At 31.9% G+C, this 18,745-nt stretch overlaps 1 protein-coding gene across 1 annotated transcript in view; it reads left to right on the top strand.

Annotated features, from left to right (window-relative positions):
* LOC117177689 (zinc finger protein 93-like) overlaps positions 1-8,794 on the top strand; it is a 152,587-nt gene extending 143,793 nt beyond the window's left edge. Inside the window, exon 6 of the mRNA XM_033368544.1 lies at positions 4,993-8,794. Coding sequence (XP_033224435.1) covers positions 4,993-6,112 — 1,120 coding nt within the window. The 3' untranslated portion in view covers positions 6,113-8,794. The remainder of the gene's footprint in view (positions 1-4,992) is intronic.
* Positions 8,795-18,745: the final 9,951 nt, after the last annotated feature.

The raw sequence follows: 18,745 nt of genomic DNA, 5'->3' as shown, positions 1-18,745 counted from the left end.
CCGCACTTACTACAACTATGTTTGGTGTTGTCATTGTTGTTCCCACGAGAAGCTAGGGAAAGGGGTTTCTCCATCCTTGTAGAGCCCCGCATGCAAGGATAATGCTGCTTACTCTGAGAGGTCGCCTGGTATCACAGAGTCACCGTTCTAGACACCTCACCCAGGTGCCATTCAGCTTTCGGCACGGTTGTCACACCTCCGCTTGGGGGTTAATTCCTTCGGGACCACCCCTGGACAATTGTCCGCGACTGCCTATTTATTTTTGTAACCATATTGAGCAGAAACCCTTGGTACAGGCACCCTCTATCCGCAATCCGAGGACGCGTTCGGTGGCTTTGTCATAGGCCCTTCGGTTTGATTCTAGAGGAATCAAAAAATATATATATAAATGTATATATATATATGCCGCAGGCAATAAGCTGAATCTGGCATTAGGCCTAATGCCCGGCAATACGGCTAATGACGGCAATAACCGAATCTACCTGCGTTGACCTTTCTTTCGTCTAATTCCCTGAATCCAAGGTGGCTCCTAGCCGCTTGCATGCATTCAAACCTTAATACCCAAAGTAATTAGGCTAATCAGACAAATTGAATTTTAGATCAGTAACTATACATTTACTTGAAAACAGAAAGAAATCTATATTTACTGGTTGATCTATTGGAAAAATGGAGAAATTGTCGAAAAATGAGGAATCTTTTTAAAATACATGAAATTGTTTTTAGTGCCTTATCAATAATACATTCATAGCGAATTCCAGTAAATAATACCCTTAATTTTCAAACACAATAATGAAGAGTATTTAAATTTTAAACGAAATAGATGACTTTTAGGTAATATAATAGTTAATATTTCACCCAAAAGATGCATATTTAAAAATAGCCGAATCCTTAAAGAAAACGTGTATTATTAATTTTTTTAATAAATAGTTGTATTTTTAACCAAAAAGATAACGTTTCTAGTAAAATATATGACTTTTTAATAAAATAGATGGCTTTTCAATCAGAAACATAAATTTTTAATCAAGAGTATCAATAATTTTCTACCAAAAAGACGAATTTTCTGAAAAATACATCAATTTCTAACCAGTTCCTTGAATTTTGAAACAAAAAGGCGAATTTTCAACCAAGAAAGATTGATTATCAATGAATAGAGATGAATTTTTAATTAAAAAGTCCAATTTTCAGGAATTAAACCTAGAAAATTAGACTTATTTCATTTGAAATCATTAAAGTTACCTTCACTAAGAAAAAGAAAAATGCTATATCTACTGCCGGTGTATTGTAGAAATGAAGGAAGGAAGAACGTGAGGAATCTTTTTAAAATAATTAAAATTATTTTTATTACTTTACAATACACAATATCTCTGATATTAAATGGGTTAACTTTTATTTTACATTAACACTTACATTTTATAATTTTGATGCTTCGATTTTAAGTTAGTAATTTCTAAACAGTCTAAGAATAATGTAATCGGAATGTGCTTGAGATTACGAACGTTCGCAGGTTCGATATTTTATTGAATGCTTTGTAACCTAAAAACAGTGCTAAATATTTATTTGAATTTAAACATTTAAAATAATAGATTATCAAAAGATACGTGTACATCATTTTTGTTTGAACGTTTATAAATTCAGGTGCGTTTAATTTAATTATTCACGTTAGCTTTAAAAATTACATTTAAATTACACTAACTTGTTACAACATGTTAAAGATTGATGGCAACGAGACTCAAATTTTGTATTTTCTTTGTAACAAAAACAACGATTTGTAAGGCATTGGTTATGAGCTGCTTTACAATTACATTTTTTATAGCCTTCTCCACCACTGACTGATTGCTGAGATGCCACTTCTCTTAATGAGATGAAAACACGTCTACAGGCATCGTCTATTTTCATCATGTTGGTTCCTGATTTTTGAATCTCTGCTCGGGGAAACCAACCATTAAGCAAGCCTAATCCCGGACCTATTTGATAAACCCCATTTTTTACATTTGTCACAATTCCAAAAATACTGCTAAAATCTAGTGGTCCGCGATCTATACTAAGAACTGATAACGTTACGCAATCACCAACATTGAGCGACGGAAAATTTGCTTCAGAAAACGATATCTTTTTTTCCGCCGCAGTTTGTTGTCTTCTATAGCAGTCATTTTGATATTCGTTTATCTGTTTTCCTCGGGCGCATAACGAGCAAATGAGACTATCCTCCGTTTTCAAATCCAAATCCCCACACGTGGTATGCATTTTTATACTGCATTTCGCACATTGGACAGTATCTTCAGCATACAATATTGAATTACAGACTCCACATAAGTCTTCTTCTTCAGTCGTCTGATCAATCGGTATTTCTTCAGTCTCGTTCTCCGCGTCCTGTTTGGACGTGCGCTTTAAGCAACTTTGGAACCAAATCTTCAATTCGAAGCATATAAATAAACTGATCCTTGGCATCTTTTCGCTTTACAATCACATGACACTCACTACCGATTCGATAGAGTTCGTACAATTTTGAATAATGATAATGAGATGAATTCTTCTTTACCCCCACTAATTCACTTTCACGCAATAATTTCTTCACATTTTTTAATTGCGTTTTATCCCACATCGCTGTATTGCTTGTTTGTCGAAGAAATTTTTTAAATTTTTCTTCAAACTCTATTCACTGCACTTTCTTCCATTTTGACAAATTTTTATTTTCGAATTGATGAAATAGCTATCACTGTCATTGGGTACTGAGACGTACAAGATATTACTGATGTAAGCCAGTCTCTCTCACCAGACAGAATATGAAAGAACAAATATAGCCTATGTCTAATTACTGTCTGTTACCTCCCACTTCAACAATAAATCCCAAGTCACCTGGAAAATACTGGGAGCAGATTAGACTCCAAGGGGCAAGAAAGGCAGCCTGTATCTAACCTCTATCTAATTACTCACTGTCGCCTCCCACGTCAAAAATCAATCCTAAGTTATCTTTTCGTTTAGGAAGTACGTTTTTCCTAAATCTATTTTATGTATAAATATTCTTAGTATACTATAAAATAATGCATATCGGTGATTGCGAAACGTTCTCAGTTCCTAGTGTAGATCACAGATCACTAGATTTTACTAGTATTTTTGGAATCGCAACAGATGTAAAAAATAAGGTTTACAAATGGGTACGAGAGGTTACCCCAAGCAGAAATTAAAAAATCAGGTACCTACATGTTGAAAATTTAAATATAAGTTTGCCAGCTAATGTAAGTATTTCAATTAAACGTATCTGAATTTCTAAATATTCAAATGAACAAAATCCTCTTTCCCAATTATATTAAAAATCTCTTTTGATAATATATTATTTTTGATGTTTAAATTAAAAATATTAGCACTTTTTTAAGTTACAAACCCGTCAACAAAATATCGCTCATTTGAACGTTCATAATCTCGAACCCATTCCGATTATATCATTCTTAAACAGCTTAAAAATTATATATTTAAAATCCAGGGAAAATTAATGTCTTATAAGGGAATAAAAGTAATTGTATGCATTTTAGAAAAAAATTTCACTCGAACCGAAAACTTAACTATTCAATTCTTGTTTAAAAATGTATCGCTTTTGTTTTATGACTAAAAATTAATCTATTTTTTTACAATAAATATATAGTTATTGCTCTAAAATTAAATTCGTCTGATTACCCCGGTTACTTTTGGACATTAAGGTTTGAGTGCATGCAAGTGGCTAGGTGCCACCTTGGACTCAGGGAATTAGACGAAAGAAAGGTCGACGCAGGTAGGTTCGGTTATTGCCGGAATTAGCCCTATTGCCCAGGCATTAGGCCTAATGCCGGATTCGGCTTATTGCTTACGACATATGTAATATAATGATATAGCTTCAGTCAAGAATATGCGAAAATGCGACAGAGAGCTATGCTGCAGTGCAAAACAAGAAAACCCATAACTTATATTTTGGATTTGCCACCTGATTCACAATTCTCTCTAATATATTTCAATGGAAAACATAATCAGTGTGCCGAATTCTTCTACGACTCTGCCAGAAAATTCTTTAGCAATTTTTAAATTACTTCAAAATTGTTATTAATAATCGATGGTATATTGATCTAAATAATGATGTTCAAGATCTATGTGAAAATATCACGCCACGGATACGCTGATAATTGAACGCAGGTTCTTCAATGGCTGGATAATTGTTCTTAGCTCATGAGTTACGCAAAAGTTTGATAGCAGTGAAATCTTTCTCTTAAAACACAATTTTATGGAAACAAAATTTGTAGTACTGAATCGGGTGTAGTAATTGTTTTTTATGCTAAATGAGAAATCGGATGAAGAAAAAATTGTTCAACATATGGACTGTATCTCATTTATTCCGTAAAATTCAATTTCTCTATTAGTTTTTTTCGTGACTCACAAACTCATTTGTATTTTGTTATGGCCCTTAATCGATTTAAATCGTTTTGTAATATTTGGAAGTTGCTACTGAAGATAGCAAAAAATCTGCAGAATAGTTCTTTTTGCTACACTTTGTGTTAAATAAATAAATATAAACACAACTAAATAATAATAGTTAATCTCGACAGATCTCTTCTAAATTTAATACCGTTTTATTTTTAAAAAATTTAATTCGGATATGAATATGAGGTTGTAGACTTGTTTGATTAGTAAATACCAGTATGCAAAGTAGTCTTCTTATGGTTACGCGTCATTTTGCAAGATCTACGCATAGCCAAGTTACAGCACACACGCGAGACAGCTCTTTGCTTTCTCGGTATACGTGATACGTCATGTGATAAGAGTATGATTATTGAGTTTTCTTATGAAATTACGTCTCACGTTTGACGTTAGTTTAAAGGGACAGATATCGCTTAGAAACCCTTACTGAAATTTTCATCGTTTTGAATCATTGATTATTCATTTATTTAATTTAATTGTGAATCAAGTAGTTCTAATTTTTCCCGAGAATATTTCATGAAAATTATACTCAATAATATTTGCGTCTAGGTACGGACACAACGAGGATAAAGTTTCTGAACCAGAAAAGCCTCCAGATGACAAGTCTGCCATAAAATTAATTAACAGTTGGATAAGAGAAGAATTGGACTCTGACAACGAAGGCAAGGGTTTTCCCTGCGACCTTTGCGGAAAATCTTACGTTACGAAGAAATCCTTAGCTAAACATCGGGCAAATGCTCACGAGTCTCAAGAAAATTATTGCAGTAACTGCGGGACAGTGTGCGTCTGCGAAGATAAGCCAAAAGATCATGTAAAAGCAGAAAAAAGTAAAATCTACACCTGCGACGAGTGTGGTAAATCCTTCGAAAAAGAGAGCAAGCTGCAAAAACACTTGAGGATTCACGAGCGCGCTAAAGAACAAGAGGATGCAAATTTCAAGAGGTTCCTTTGCCACATCTGCAGCAAAACTTTTAGACAAAACACAGGACTTATGTTCCATATGAGAACACATACGGGTTACAAACCTCACGTCTGCAAACATTGCGGTCGTGGATTTACCTCCAACTCTAATTGCATCAACCACGAAAGAACGCACACTGGAGACAGGCCCTTTGTTTGTCAATATTGTAGCGCTGCTTTCGCTAAATCTTGCACTTTAAAAGCACACATAACAACGCATACCGGAGAGGCGAATTACCATTGCAAAACTTGTGGCAAATCCTTCAGGAGATTAAAGTACTTGAAGGAACATAAGTTTACGCACACTGGCGAAAAGCCTTACGCTTGTAAAATCTGTGGTACGGCCTATAGCCACTCAGGTAGTTTATTTGTACACGAGAAAAAATGTAAAGCCCAGTATAGCAATTTTCAGTCGGCTTCCTCTCAAAACGTACAAAACTTTTGCCAACCCCAGACCAATATTGTAACATCTTCGATCGGCACGCCTTTGATAACTGCATTACCTCCGACTTCTCATATGGGGAATATGAACAACTCTTTGGGTGTGCAAGCTAATAAACATTATTTAGAAAGTGTTCAAAGAATGAACACTCATGCTGCTACAGCTGCAGTTGGAAGTGCAGGATTACATGCTCACGCAAATACAGATGTATCTGATATGGCGTCTGCAGTGAGGAATTTCTCTATAATTGGGCAGATGTTCCACTAGCGAAACAACTCCATTAGCTGGAATATTAAAACAAGTTGTGGATTGCATTTTTAGTAGAAACATATAGAATAGTGTAATTCCATTTTAAGACTATACAGCATAGACAAAAAGTTCTCATAAATCCAACTTTCAATTTAAAACAAAAGAACTGCTCCGGAAGTATTCTAGTATATAATTGAGGCAGAGTGAGTTTTCATAAAAACCATTAAATGAAGAATACGATGATAAAACAGTAAACAATGGTTTTAAAACTATCCTGATTTTTCGGAGTTCTCGTTTGCATGATTTCAATGCTAATGTGCATTAAAGAATGTTACATTAGATTGCTTTTGGATAGTTTTACTAGTTTTTGTACTGCTTACCTGAAAATCTAAAACTAAACCCAGATATGTATACTGAAATTTTATAAATGGATTACTTATTCGTCCAGCTTTTCAGTAGTATTAACTCTTTGGTGAAGGTGTTGATTAGTCCATAGTTTCAGTTTGGTAGAATTTTAATTGAAAACAAAATTACAAAAAATTACCATAAATCATATTTAATATTAGATTTGAAAACCGCCATTAGACAGAGACTACGCACGAAATGCGCGTTAGCGAGAATTGCAGCGTTTTAATTAGTGGCAATGTTCAAAACTCTGGCTAAGTCGTATCCCCGTCAAGTATCCGGATCATACTAGTTTTCGAATTTAGTGATTTTGCATTCAATTTAGATTATTATGGCAAAATGAAATTGCGAAATAATCAATTTAAATATATTGTACATAAAACAACATCTCAATTAAGGAGAGAGAAAATCAAGAGAGGTGCAAATGCCTTAGAAGGGAGTGGCGAGAGTTTATCTAATGACTTTTAATGGACCGTCATATGTAGTATGTGCTCTTAGATGGTAGCACTTCGTTGGTGAAAATATGAACTGGTTTTTTATATGCTGAATCATTTTTGTTATCGGTGAATATAAAAAAATTAAGTTACTGATTGAATGGATAAATTAAAGTAACTATATGAAAGGTATACGTGCGTACAAGTAATTGCTACACCTGTGATTGCAGCATTCATCTTCAGGTAATGATGTTATTTTGTTGACCAGGGTTTGTCGGTCCGGAAATTTTCCCAGACTTGTCGTATTTTTTCTCGTTTCTACAGAAAATTATTTTCCCAGTGATCAACAAAAATTAATATCAGAATTTAAATCGCCTTCAGATCTTCACTAAGACAGGTGTTCAGGTCTTTGTTAAGGTTAATTATAATTAATCTTAGCGAAGACAAATCGTAAGCTATTGTAATAATTATTTTTATAACCTCCGACTCATGTTTTGAGCTCGATTCGTACTACGAACGTCACACTGGACGCAATCACTTGTTGTACACGCTTTGATTCCAAATAACTATTTGAACTGCTGTAACCATAAGGGGTGCATCCCTGGTCGTGTGCAACTTGTAGCAGACGACGCTTGCTGCAAACTATGATGGGTTTCGAAATAGAACACGTACATAATAAAATAAATTTCTTGTAACTTTCCCACTGTAAAAGGTAGTAATAATCCGACCCACTCTCGAAGTGCAATTTTTTCGCGCGAACGAAAATATCCTGCTTGCAATGTGTTGAATTTACATTTACGTTATTTTGAGATTCTAATGCCATTCTATAAAATCACCATCAGGAATTACAAAAATCATTTTACCTTCAAATAGCATTGTCCCTATTGTCAGAGTGGTAAAATTGTACCAAATTTTATTATTAATTTTTTACAGTATATAAATATAATTAGTTAAACAAAAACAAGTTATTAAAATATGTTGATGTTAATATTTAATGGTACGGCATTTTGCAATACTTTAATGACAATTTTTTCATTTACCTGCTCTATTTCAAATTAAAAATAAATAATAAAGAAACTCTTTCAGAATAAATTTTTCACCCAGAGTTTTTCTTTAAAAATAATTTCATTTTTTACACCGATTGTTCCACTAACCTTATACAACGCAGACAATTACAATTAACAATTGCACAATTACAATAACAACTGTTGTTTCTGAATTTTTTCTACCTCGCGTGATTTCTGTCATTCCTAATTTTCCATTTAGGAATTTGACACGGCAAATTAAGTCCATCACACGCTGTAACTATAAATCTCTCGGTCGTGAGGCGTGGTTATATCCTCAGCAATGCAATTCGTGAAATATTCCTTATTGGCCAGAAAAACTGGGCAAAAAGAAACGCCCTTTAAAAAAAGTACATCAAATATAGTTCGGAAAATATTTTCACATATTTTATAATTATATAAGAGAAACTTTATATCGTAAAAAGTTTTATTTTCACGACTATATTTTCTCTAAATTCGCAAAATGTATAACACTGTTTATCCGAAAGCAACAACTGTTGTATATTATATTAATTAGTTAATCTATTTTATTCACTTGCAATGTTGTAAGAAAATTTTTTAACTGCTTCGCACAAAAAATGTATAATTAGTTGTTATATCAAATCGACTAGAAAAGGAGCGAATCCTTCTGTGATAAATTTAATTTCATTAAGTCAAGTCTCGACTGTCGTGAAATAATCCTTTGATTTAACGATAAAAATGTACCTATACGATATATTGAATACTATTTCGAATGTAACTATATTATTATACGTATACTGTAAAATAAATAAATATAATATGCAAACACATTACACAATTACATACGCATCACGAACTATACCTTTAAACTCATAAAGATGGTAATAAATATATTTTATGACTTGATTCCAGGTGATATCATTATGAATGCATAGATTAAGGATGTATATTCAAGACACCAATTTTCACTCATAAACTATTAGAAAAATCTGTAAGTGTAGTCAAGAAAATAATAAAAATCGTATACTTGTAATAGTAAATGAACTTTTCTGCGAGGATTTTAAATTTTAAATTATATTCTGTTTTGTATTTGACCTTTTACGGTATCTAAACTTTAATTTTTCATTAGAAGAGTGCAAATTAACAGGAACCTGAAGTATCGAACCCATGATCAATTGAATTTTTTAAGAGACAATTTTTTCAAAATATCTTTCTAAAAACGCGAAAAAAGTTGTAAAAAATTAACTGCGAATTAGATTTGCAACGATACCTATATTAATAGAGGTTCTTTAACCTATTCAGATATCGCAGCACGCAAGTGATAATTTTAGAACTTCTGCTTAAAATCCTAAAACTTTTTTCACGTTTTTCGAAAACAGAATTTAATATACTTGTAATAGTTTCCGAGATATAATCTCTATGCTAATGCGATTAAATAATTTTAGGACCGCAACTTTTAAATTGCTATAACTTAGTTTTTAAAGCTTTCAAGTTAAAATGTTCGACTCGAGCTGTTTTTTACAAGCGAAGTCTTTATGTAAAGCACAAGCTAGAGTGTGAAGTAGCCCATCGAACATTTTTTGATTAACTAAAAATCAGTTTTGCAAGTCTTAAAGTAAAAATTTGAGTTTTTTAGTAAAGTTCAGTTATTTATGAACTCCTGCTAGGCTCTTTTTTATACAAAAGATTTGTATGCATTTCAACAATTAATAATATCTGAGAAGGTCGAACCGGTACATTTGGGATAATATTTTGCAGTACATTTTGCACAGAGAGATCCATGTGCGCGGGACGAGTATAGAGTTCGAAAGGCAGTAACTTACGTCAGGAAAGCCGGTAACTTACCGGTAAGTTCTCGAGCGATTCTTTTTTCGAGAAATTACGAGAATTTAAGTTTTTCCTCGAAATAAATGTAAAGTTTTGAGCTCAAATAGTTTTGAATGCAACCTGTCATGATTTTTAATAACTTAGGGAATATTTTACAAATATTTTATTTCGTACAATTGTGATTGGATTGACGTAAGCTTATTATAACGGATAAATCACAACAATGGAATAATACTGTATTTCCCATATATCGGCACTATTTGTGGAAATGATCTACAATTTTTGTTAGCTGTTGCTAAAGTGCCTTGATGTTTTAATTTAACATAATTTTTTTCCTCTGATCAGGATGAAGCCGAACAGAATATTATGTTTAATAAGCCCAAGTTGAAAGCAAAATGTCTTTTTTTCAGATTCAGAATTTTATAGATTTCGTATTATAATGTGAAAAGTTTTTTAACATTTTTTTTTAAGCGATAGAGCAAAAAGAATATTACTTTAGAATATTATTCAGACTGAATAAGATAAGGATAGAGCAAGAAGGAATAGTTATAAATCACAATAATGATATTTGAGAACCACTGTGTCTTTCCTACATAACTATTTAGATTCTTATGAGCATTTTAGCTGTTTACAATGAAGGTGCTCCAGCTCTCCCTCGCTGATTTGATTCTCCCTGATATACGTTGTAGTACTCAAAAAACTAAGCCACACGTATTTTTTTATCTGCGGGAAACACATTAAGGGGGCGAAACAGCCCCTTAAAGTTAAGGGTCTCAAGTTTCGATTGTGTAGTTTTGTGTATAAAAACCAAAAGAGGGGGTAAACCACCCCTACATATATTTATAGTTGTGCTAAAAATGTTTAAACCACAGACAAAAAATTGGCAGAAATATATTTTGCACTTGAGACAAAAATAAGGTTGACGTCTTTCGCAAAAAAAAATAGAATTAATGGGAGTGGCCACCCCTAAAACTTTTTATCTTGTGTCTATGTTAATATATACTTTACATAAACAAAGACATTTGGGAAGATAGTTTTATAACGAAGGAAGTAAAATAGAGTCCATCCAACATGAATAAAAAAATTACGCGGAGGTAAACCACCCCTACATATTTTTAAATGTGCTGAAAATTGCTAAATTCATAAGACAAAAATTGAAAAAATAAAGTCCATCCAATATAAATTAAAAAATTACGCTGGGGTAAACCACCTCTTCGTATTATCAGATATGTTGAAAATTGCTAAATTAATAGGGAAAAAATGTTTAAAAAAATATATTTTGCACTTGAGACTAAAATAAAGTTGACGTAATTAGCAAAAAAATGTTTTTCAATTAATGCGGGTTGCTACCCCGAAATACTTATTTGGTTTCTATGATAATATATACTTTACATTCACAAAGACATTTGGGAAAAATTTTGATACCGCGGGAAGTAAAATAAATTCCATCCAACATGAAGAAAAAAATTACTCGGGGGTAAACCACACCCTAATTACGCATAGAATTGCAAAATATAATTAATAAAAAACTTAATTAAAAAATTAGTAAAAACTCGAGCCAAGACATCTGAATAAAATACGTGTTGCACAAAAAAAAGAGGATGAAGGTCTTCATGTGTTTTTAATAAAAAGAGAGCATCGAATAAGGTAACTACCCCTAAAAGGTTTCACATTATTTACCCTTATAATTAAATCTTGTGCACAATATTTGTGATTATTTGTGATAAATTTTATCTTGCGACAAAAAACAGTGATTTAGACCCTTAGACTTATGTATTTTGGTTTACAGTTTGGAAAAATTATGTGCGTCACTTTTCCGATTCTCTTATTTTGATATACATATCAGGGATAATATTATTAAACTTCAGTCTTTGGTGCATAATCAGTTAACCTCGTCAATAGAATAAAATTTCGAACGAACCGAAAGGTGTCGCGGAATATACTCGAAAGGGAAGAGCGCGAGGAACCGCTCGAAAGTCACCACCTAAGGTACTAACTCCCGAAACGAGCCCCAGTCCTAGGTCGTTCGGTCGACAGTCCGGTAGCAGTCAACCGCCGATCCTAAGCGAAACGAGTGAGAATAGGACCCGCGATCACGCCACGCACTACCGAAAAAAACCAGGATCGGGTGGACCGCCAGATTTCCAAACGGTGCCTGGGATCCTGGGGTAGCTGCTCGGTATGACGTCTGATACGCGTGGACGCTGAACGGAATAATAAAGACTGGAATTTAAAGATGGAAAGAAAATAATTTAATTTAATAAATATAAGCGTACAGTTTGACAGTGGATCGTCGGTAGGAGCGCAGAGTGCTCCGTGATCTGTCACGCTTCTCGGTCGATAAGATACTGATTTTTCGTCCTGCCGATTTTCGCAGCTCCCGATCGTCGAGCAAAACCTGCGCGCATTCCAGCGGTGGGGAGGACGGATCGGGCCCTGCAATTGGTCGCCCGCTCTTCTCACCCACTGGAATACAGTGATCCCAGATCTGAAACGAAATGTGGTCCAATACTATGACAGGGCTATGTCCGTGTGAATATAGTAGGAGACGATAGAAATGACTGGGTTGCGCGCGCTACCCATTTCTCCTCTTCTGAATTCGAAAACTCGAAGGTGCACGATTGCCGATCGGAATACTTCGGCGATTCTATTTATATCTTTATCCTCTTTGAAGTAAAATGAATAGATTAGGATTTTAATATTTCCAGATTTCGATGCTGGCGATTCTCATGCTTGTGTGTGTGGCGATTTTAATTGTGTTCATTATATTGTTTATATTATTGTACATTATGAAAATAAATTGTATAATTAAGTATGTGATATTATAATTATATGTAGAATTAAATAGAATTTATTGTCTTCATTGTATACTTTTACAAGTCTTTACTTTATTCTTTTGCTCTTTTAAATTTTTCAATAAAACGAAGCTACATATTTTCAATCTTAGAATTTTTATCTGAACAGACAATAATTAAATCATTAAATCATTACATATTTCTTTGTCTATATTACAGTTCCTCTTGTCCTTAGGCTATATTTCTCCTCTATATCACTATTTTATTCGATATTATAATTATATTAATATTAATTATCTGTAAATGATTGTGCTGGCGTTTTCAAGTGTTTGATTGATCTATTAAACCAAAAAAGTTTAAACAGACTCGGGACTTTAGAAATTATAAAATTTGTTTATGAGAATCATTTTGATTTATACAATTACAAACTATAGATTCCTAGAATTTGGTTATATTATACTTTTTCATGACTACTTGGGACTTCGATTTTGAAGAGTTAAAATTCCTAGCAATTTTAAAAAGTGTTAATAAAAAATGTTGTGCTTGTTAGCACTTATAATTTGTAATTGTTTTATTTTAAATGATTCTCATAAATAAATTTTCTAACTTTGAAAGGCTATTAAATTTTTAGCGGTATAATAGATAAATTCAACCTTCAACCCTTAAAACTCTAGCACAATCATTTACAGCTAATTAATATTAATGTTAATGTCAATATCCGTTGAGATAATATTATAATTATATTATCATTACAGTTAATTACATATTATATTAATTCTATAATAATGTACCCTAATTATACTTCTTTTTTTAGATTTTCATGCCCTAACTCAAAGTTTTAATTATTTTTTAGTATTACTTGTCCCGGATATGAATTATAATTTTTTCAAAATATTTCTAATCCAATTCAGAAATACATACAATTGCTTTGAAAAATTTCCTGTTCCAATTCAAAATTCAGGGTAAAATTAGAAAATTCAAACTGTTAAATATGAAAATATTTTATTTGAGGTGAAAATCTTTTGAATTTTAAACTTTTAAAACTGAAGCTTGACAAATTTTTAATTCAGAAATATTTCATTTAAACAAATTTAAATTAAAAATTAAATATTTCATTTAAATTCATGCGTATAAAATAAAAACTTTTAACACCTTTTAATTTTACTAATTTTAAATTTTTATGACTTTAACATTTTAGAGATTTCTGGTTAAAAAATATAAATTACGCTATTATTTTTAAGGTTCAAAATTATAATACTTCAAGAAAATTTCAGTTCTTAACAATAAAAATTGAACGATTAAACCAATTTTTTAACTACAAATTTTTTTAAATAAAAGTAAAATTATTTTTATTTTAAGTTGTTCCAGATAAATATTTTTGAATTGTTATTTATAGCTAAAAATTTGAGTTTACCAATTGAAAATGTTAGAAATTAACTTACTATCAAAATAATTGAATTTTCAACTAAAAAAAAAGGAGAAAAACAAATTTCCAATGAAATAGTTACATTTTCAACTAAAATAATAAATCTTTAACAAAAAAGTTAAAATTTTTAATTGAAAACTGTTAAACTCAGCCAAAAATATATCAATTTTACACAATAGTTGACTTCACTCAATAAGGATTTTTTTTTAAATTGTTGACTTTCAAAGCTAAAAAGATGATTTTTTTACAAAGCAGGTTCTGGTTAAAAAATATAAGCTAAAGCTATTATTTTCAATGCTTTGAATTGAAGAATAAATCAATACATTTTAAAATGTTAAGGACTAAATCATTTTGATCAATAAAACTGGATTAATTACAATTCTTTTTTAATTGGAAACTTTTTAAATTATAAATTAATTTTTTTTATTTTAAGTCGTTTTATATTATTAATTTTTACATTTTTATTTATAAATCCAAACTCAAAAGTTTTATTGACGAATTGACAATCTTGAAAATCGAACTCTCTAACAAAACATTTTAATTTTAAACTGAAAAAATAATAGCTTTGGTTTATATTTTTTAACCCGAAGTCTTTGAACTATTCCGTTTCTGGTTGAAAATGTAACTACTTCATTGCAAATTTGTTTTTCTCTGTTTTTTACTTGAAAATTCAATTATTTTGATAGTAAGTTAATTTCTAACATTTTCAATTGGTAAACTCAAATTTTTATCTATAAATAACAATGCAAAAATATATTATTTATCTGTATTATATTATTAATCTAGAAAAGTTTGTATTTTATATGTATGAATTATGGAGCGTTTGAATGAAATATTTATGAATTAAAAATTTGTGAAGCTTCAGTTTTAAAAGTTTAAAATTCAAAAGATTTCCACCTCAAATAAATCGTTTTCAGATTTAAAAGTTTGAATTTTCTAATTTCACCCTGATTTTTGAATTGGAACAGGAAATTTTCCAAATCAGCTGTATGTATTTCTAAACTGGATCAGAGATTTGTTAAAAAAAACTATAATTCAGATCTGGGACAAGGAATTCTAAAAAATAATTAAAATTTCGAGTTAGGACATGAAAATCTGAAAAAAAGAATTATAATCAGGGCACATTATAATAGAATTAATATAATATGTAATTAACTATATATGATATTATAATTATAATAATATTTTCTCACCAGATATTGATATTAACATTAATATTAATTAGCAGTAAATGGTTGTGCTAGAGTTTTAAGCGTTGGAAGTTAAATTTATCTATTAAACCAAAAAAATTTAAATAGCCTTTCAAAGTTAAAAAATTTATTTATGAGAATCATTTAAAATAAAACAATTACAAAGTATAAGTACTAAGAAGTACAAAATTATGTATTAACACTTTTTAAAATTGCTCGCAATTTTAAATCTTAAAAATCGAAGTCCTAAGTAGTCATGAAAAAAGTATAATATAACCAAATTCTAGGAAGCTATAGTTTGTTATTGTTTAATTCCAAATGATTCTCATAAACAAATTTTATATTTTCGAAAGTCCGGAGGCTATTTAAACTTTTTTGGTTTAATAGATAAATCAAACACTTAAAAGCCCCAGCACATTCATTCACAGCTAATTAATATTAATATAATTATAATATCGAATAAAACAGTGACATAGAGGAGAAATATAACCGAAGGAGAAGAGGAACTGTAATACCGACACAGAAATATGTAATGATTTAATTATTATCTGTTCAGGTAAAAATTCTGAAAGAGAAAATATGTAGCTTCGTTTTATTTAAAACTTTAAGAGAGCAAAAGAATATAATAAAAACTTGTAAAAGTATACAATGAAGACAATAAGTTCTATTCTATTCTATATACAGGATGTTTAAAAAGTCCTGGGACGGTTGGATATTTTCTCAGGTAAATATTTTTCCAAAAAGTGAAGATCATTCCTGAAGTAAATTTCAACGAGGAATTCAATGGTGACCTTCATTTTGGCCTTGAAGTTGACCTTCATGACTTTTTGAAGGTCAACTTTGTTTTTGCAAATGGAAAGCCCCTTTTTACATCTGCAATCGATAGAGCGGAAAATTCTACATTCAGGTATATACCCAAGTCACAGGTTTATTGTAACGTTCAAGGTCAAATTGAGGTTATTTGAAATTAACAAAGTTTTCCAAGAGGTCAATGCAATTTCTGAAGTAAATTTCAACAAGAAATTCAATGGTGACCTTCATTTTGACATTGAAGTTGACTTTCATGGCTTTTTGAAGGTCAACTTTGTTTTTTTTTAAATGGAAACGCCCTTTTTTTACATCTGCAATCGATAGAGCGGAAAATTCTACGCTTAGGTGCGTACCCAAGTCATAGGTAAATTGTAAAGTTCAAAGTCAGTTAGAGGTTATTTGAAATTAACAAAGTTTTCCAAGAGGTCAGTGCAATTCCTGAAGTAAATTTCAACGAGAAATTCATTGGTGAGCTTTGTATTGATCTTGGTGATGATCTTTATGGTTTTTCAAGGTTTTTTCCAAGCAGTTTACGCTTACGTTTAGCATTACCCAGGAACAACGACGCGGACGTAGTAAATTCTGTTCCCTTTGGGGTGCTTGATTAGCGTGAGTCCCTTTGCCTCTCATGCTTCAGTGAAGATGTTCGAACTGAAAACCTTGAGCTTCTTGACAAAAAGCTATGCGATTCTAAAATGAGTTACAGCATTATTAATTATCTCCCTATCAATCAAAGTAGCCTGTTGCAGAATCCGATTCTGCAATTCCTCTAAGCTTTGCGGTTGCGTTGAGTATACTTTGCTCTTTAAATAACCCTAAAGAAAGTAGTCGAGAGGCGTCAGATCAGGAGATCTAGCAGGCCACTCGATTCCACCCCTTCTTCCAATCCACCTTTGAGGAAACTGAGTATCCAAATATGCTCGAACCTCCCTACCGTAATGAGCCGCTGCTCCGTCCTGCTGGAACCAAATATTTTGAAAATTATCGCCTGTAATCTCCCTTATTCTTGGTACAATTTGGTTTCTGAGAAGCTCTTCATATGCACGGGCATTGAGATTACCATGGATGAAGAAGGGGCCTATCAATGTATCATTTAAGATAACGGCCCAAACATTAATCTTTTGTGGATATTATGTGTGACTCTCCGACATCCAATCAGGATTTGTGTCGGACCAGTATCTACAATTTAGCCTGTTAATTTCACCTTTTAAAGTGACAGTAGATGCATCTGAAAATACTGTATTGTACCAGAAAAGAGGATCTCTATCAATTCTGTCCGTCATAATTTCACAAAATTCAATCCGACGATCAGGATCATCTTCATTGAGCTCTTGTACCAGATGAACTTTGTAAGGATGGACATTAATGCTTTTTAAAATATTTCACACTGTCTCAGGAGCAACGTCACGCTCATCACTAGCTCGACGTGAACTAAGGTCTGGGTTTTCAACAAATGCTTAGGCTATGTCCATCTGCATCTCCTTAGATCCTGTAGATTTTGGCCGACTAGTTCTCTGAAGGTCCTTGATAGATCCATGATTCATAAAGCGCCTTACAGTTCTTTCAATTGTTGATTTTGAGACAGGATTTAACCCTTTTCCATTACGAAAAGTGCGATTAAAAAGCAAACGAACTTGATCATAGGATCGGACTCGATTTCCCCAACCACGCATCGTTAATACAGATACCCTATCTCGTTCCGAAAGTTTGGCTTGCGCCATAATAATCTTTTAGCGAAAGACAGTAAGTATGTACTCGTAATGCGTAAATTTAGTTTCGATTCGTAATATTCAAACGGAAAAACGGTATAGGACTTATGGTATCATCTTAGGTATTGACTTATGTATCAAAGAACGGTATAGGACTGTACAACTCTTCGGGAGGAACAGAACTCTCACCAGAACACCTGGAACTTTTAATGAAAAAGTTCCTTATTATTCTACAGTATTCAAAACCTCTAACTGACCTTGACCGTTACAATTGACCTATGACGTGGGTACTTACCTGAACGTAGAATTTTCCGCTCTATCGATTGCAGATGTAAAAAAGGGGGTTTTCATTTAAAAAACAAAGTTGACCTTCAAAAAGCCATGAAGGTCAAAATGAAGGTCACTACTGAATTCGTCGTTGAAATTTACTTCAGGAATTACACTGACCTCTTGGAAAACTTTGTTAATTTCAAATAGCCTCTAACTGACCTTAAACGTTACAATTGACCTATGACTTGGGTAAGTACCTGAACGTAGAATTTTCCGTTCTATCGATTGCAGATGTAAAAAAGGGGGTTTCCATTTAATAAAACAAAGTTGACCTTCAAAAAGCCATGAAGGTCAACTTCAAGGTCAAAATGAAAGTCACCATTGAATTCCTCGTTGAAATTTACTTTAGGAATGACCTTTAATTTTTTGAAAAATATTTTACCTGAGGAAATATCCAACCGTCCCGTGACTTTTTAGACACTCTGTATAATAATAATATGACATACTTGATTATATAATTTATTTTCATCATGTACAATAATATGCACAATATAAAATATACAGTATAAAGGAGACAATATAATATACAATAAAATATTAATTACGGTATTAATATTCTGATATTGCATATATATTTTTATTTTTAAATTGTGCGAAATATTCAAATATCATGAAAATCGCCAATTTCTTTAATTTTTTGCAAATGCGGGTCAAAAGAGAAATAAGACTATTATAATATACATACTGATAATGTTATCAC

The sequence above is a fragment of the Belonocnema kinseyi genome, chromosome 8, assembly GCF_010883055.1.
Source record: "Belonocnema kinseyi isolate 2016_QV_RU_SX_M_011 chromosome 8, B_treatae_v1, whole genome shotgun sequence".
Taxonomy (NCBI): Eukaryota; Metazoa; Arthropoda; class Insecta; order Hymenoptera; family Cynipidae; genus Belonocnema; species Belonocnema kinseyi.
Note: the sequence above shows the minus strand (reverse complement) of the source record. Positions and strands in the feature narration are given on the sequence as shown.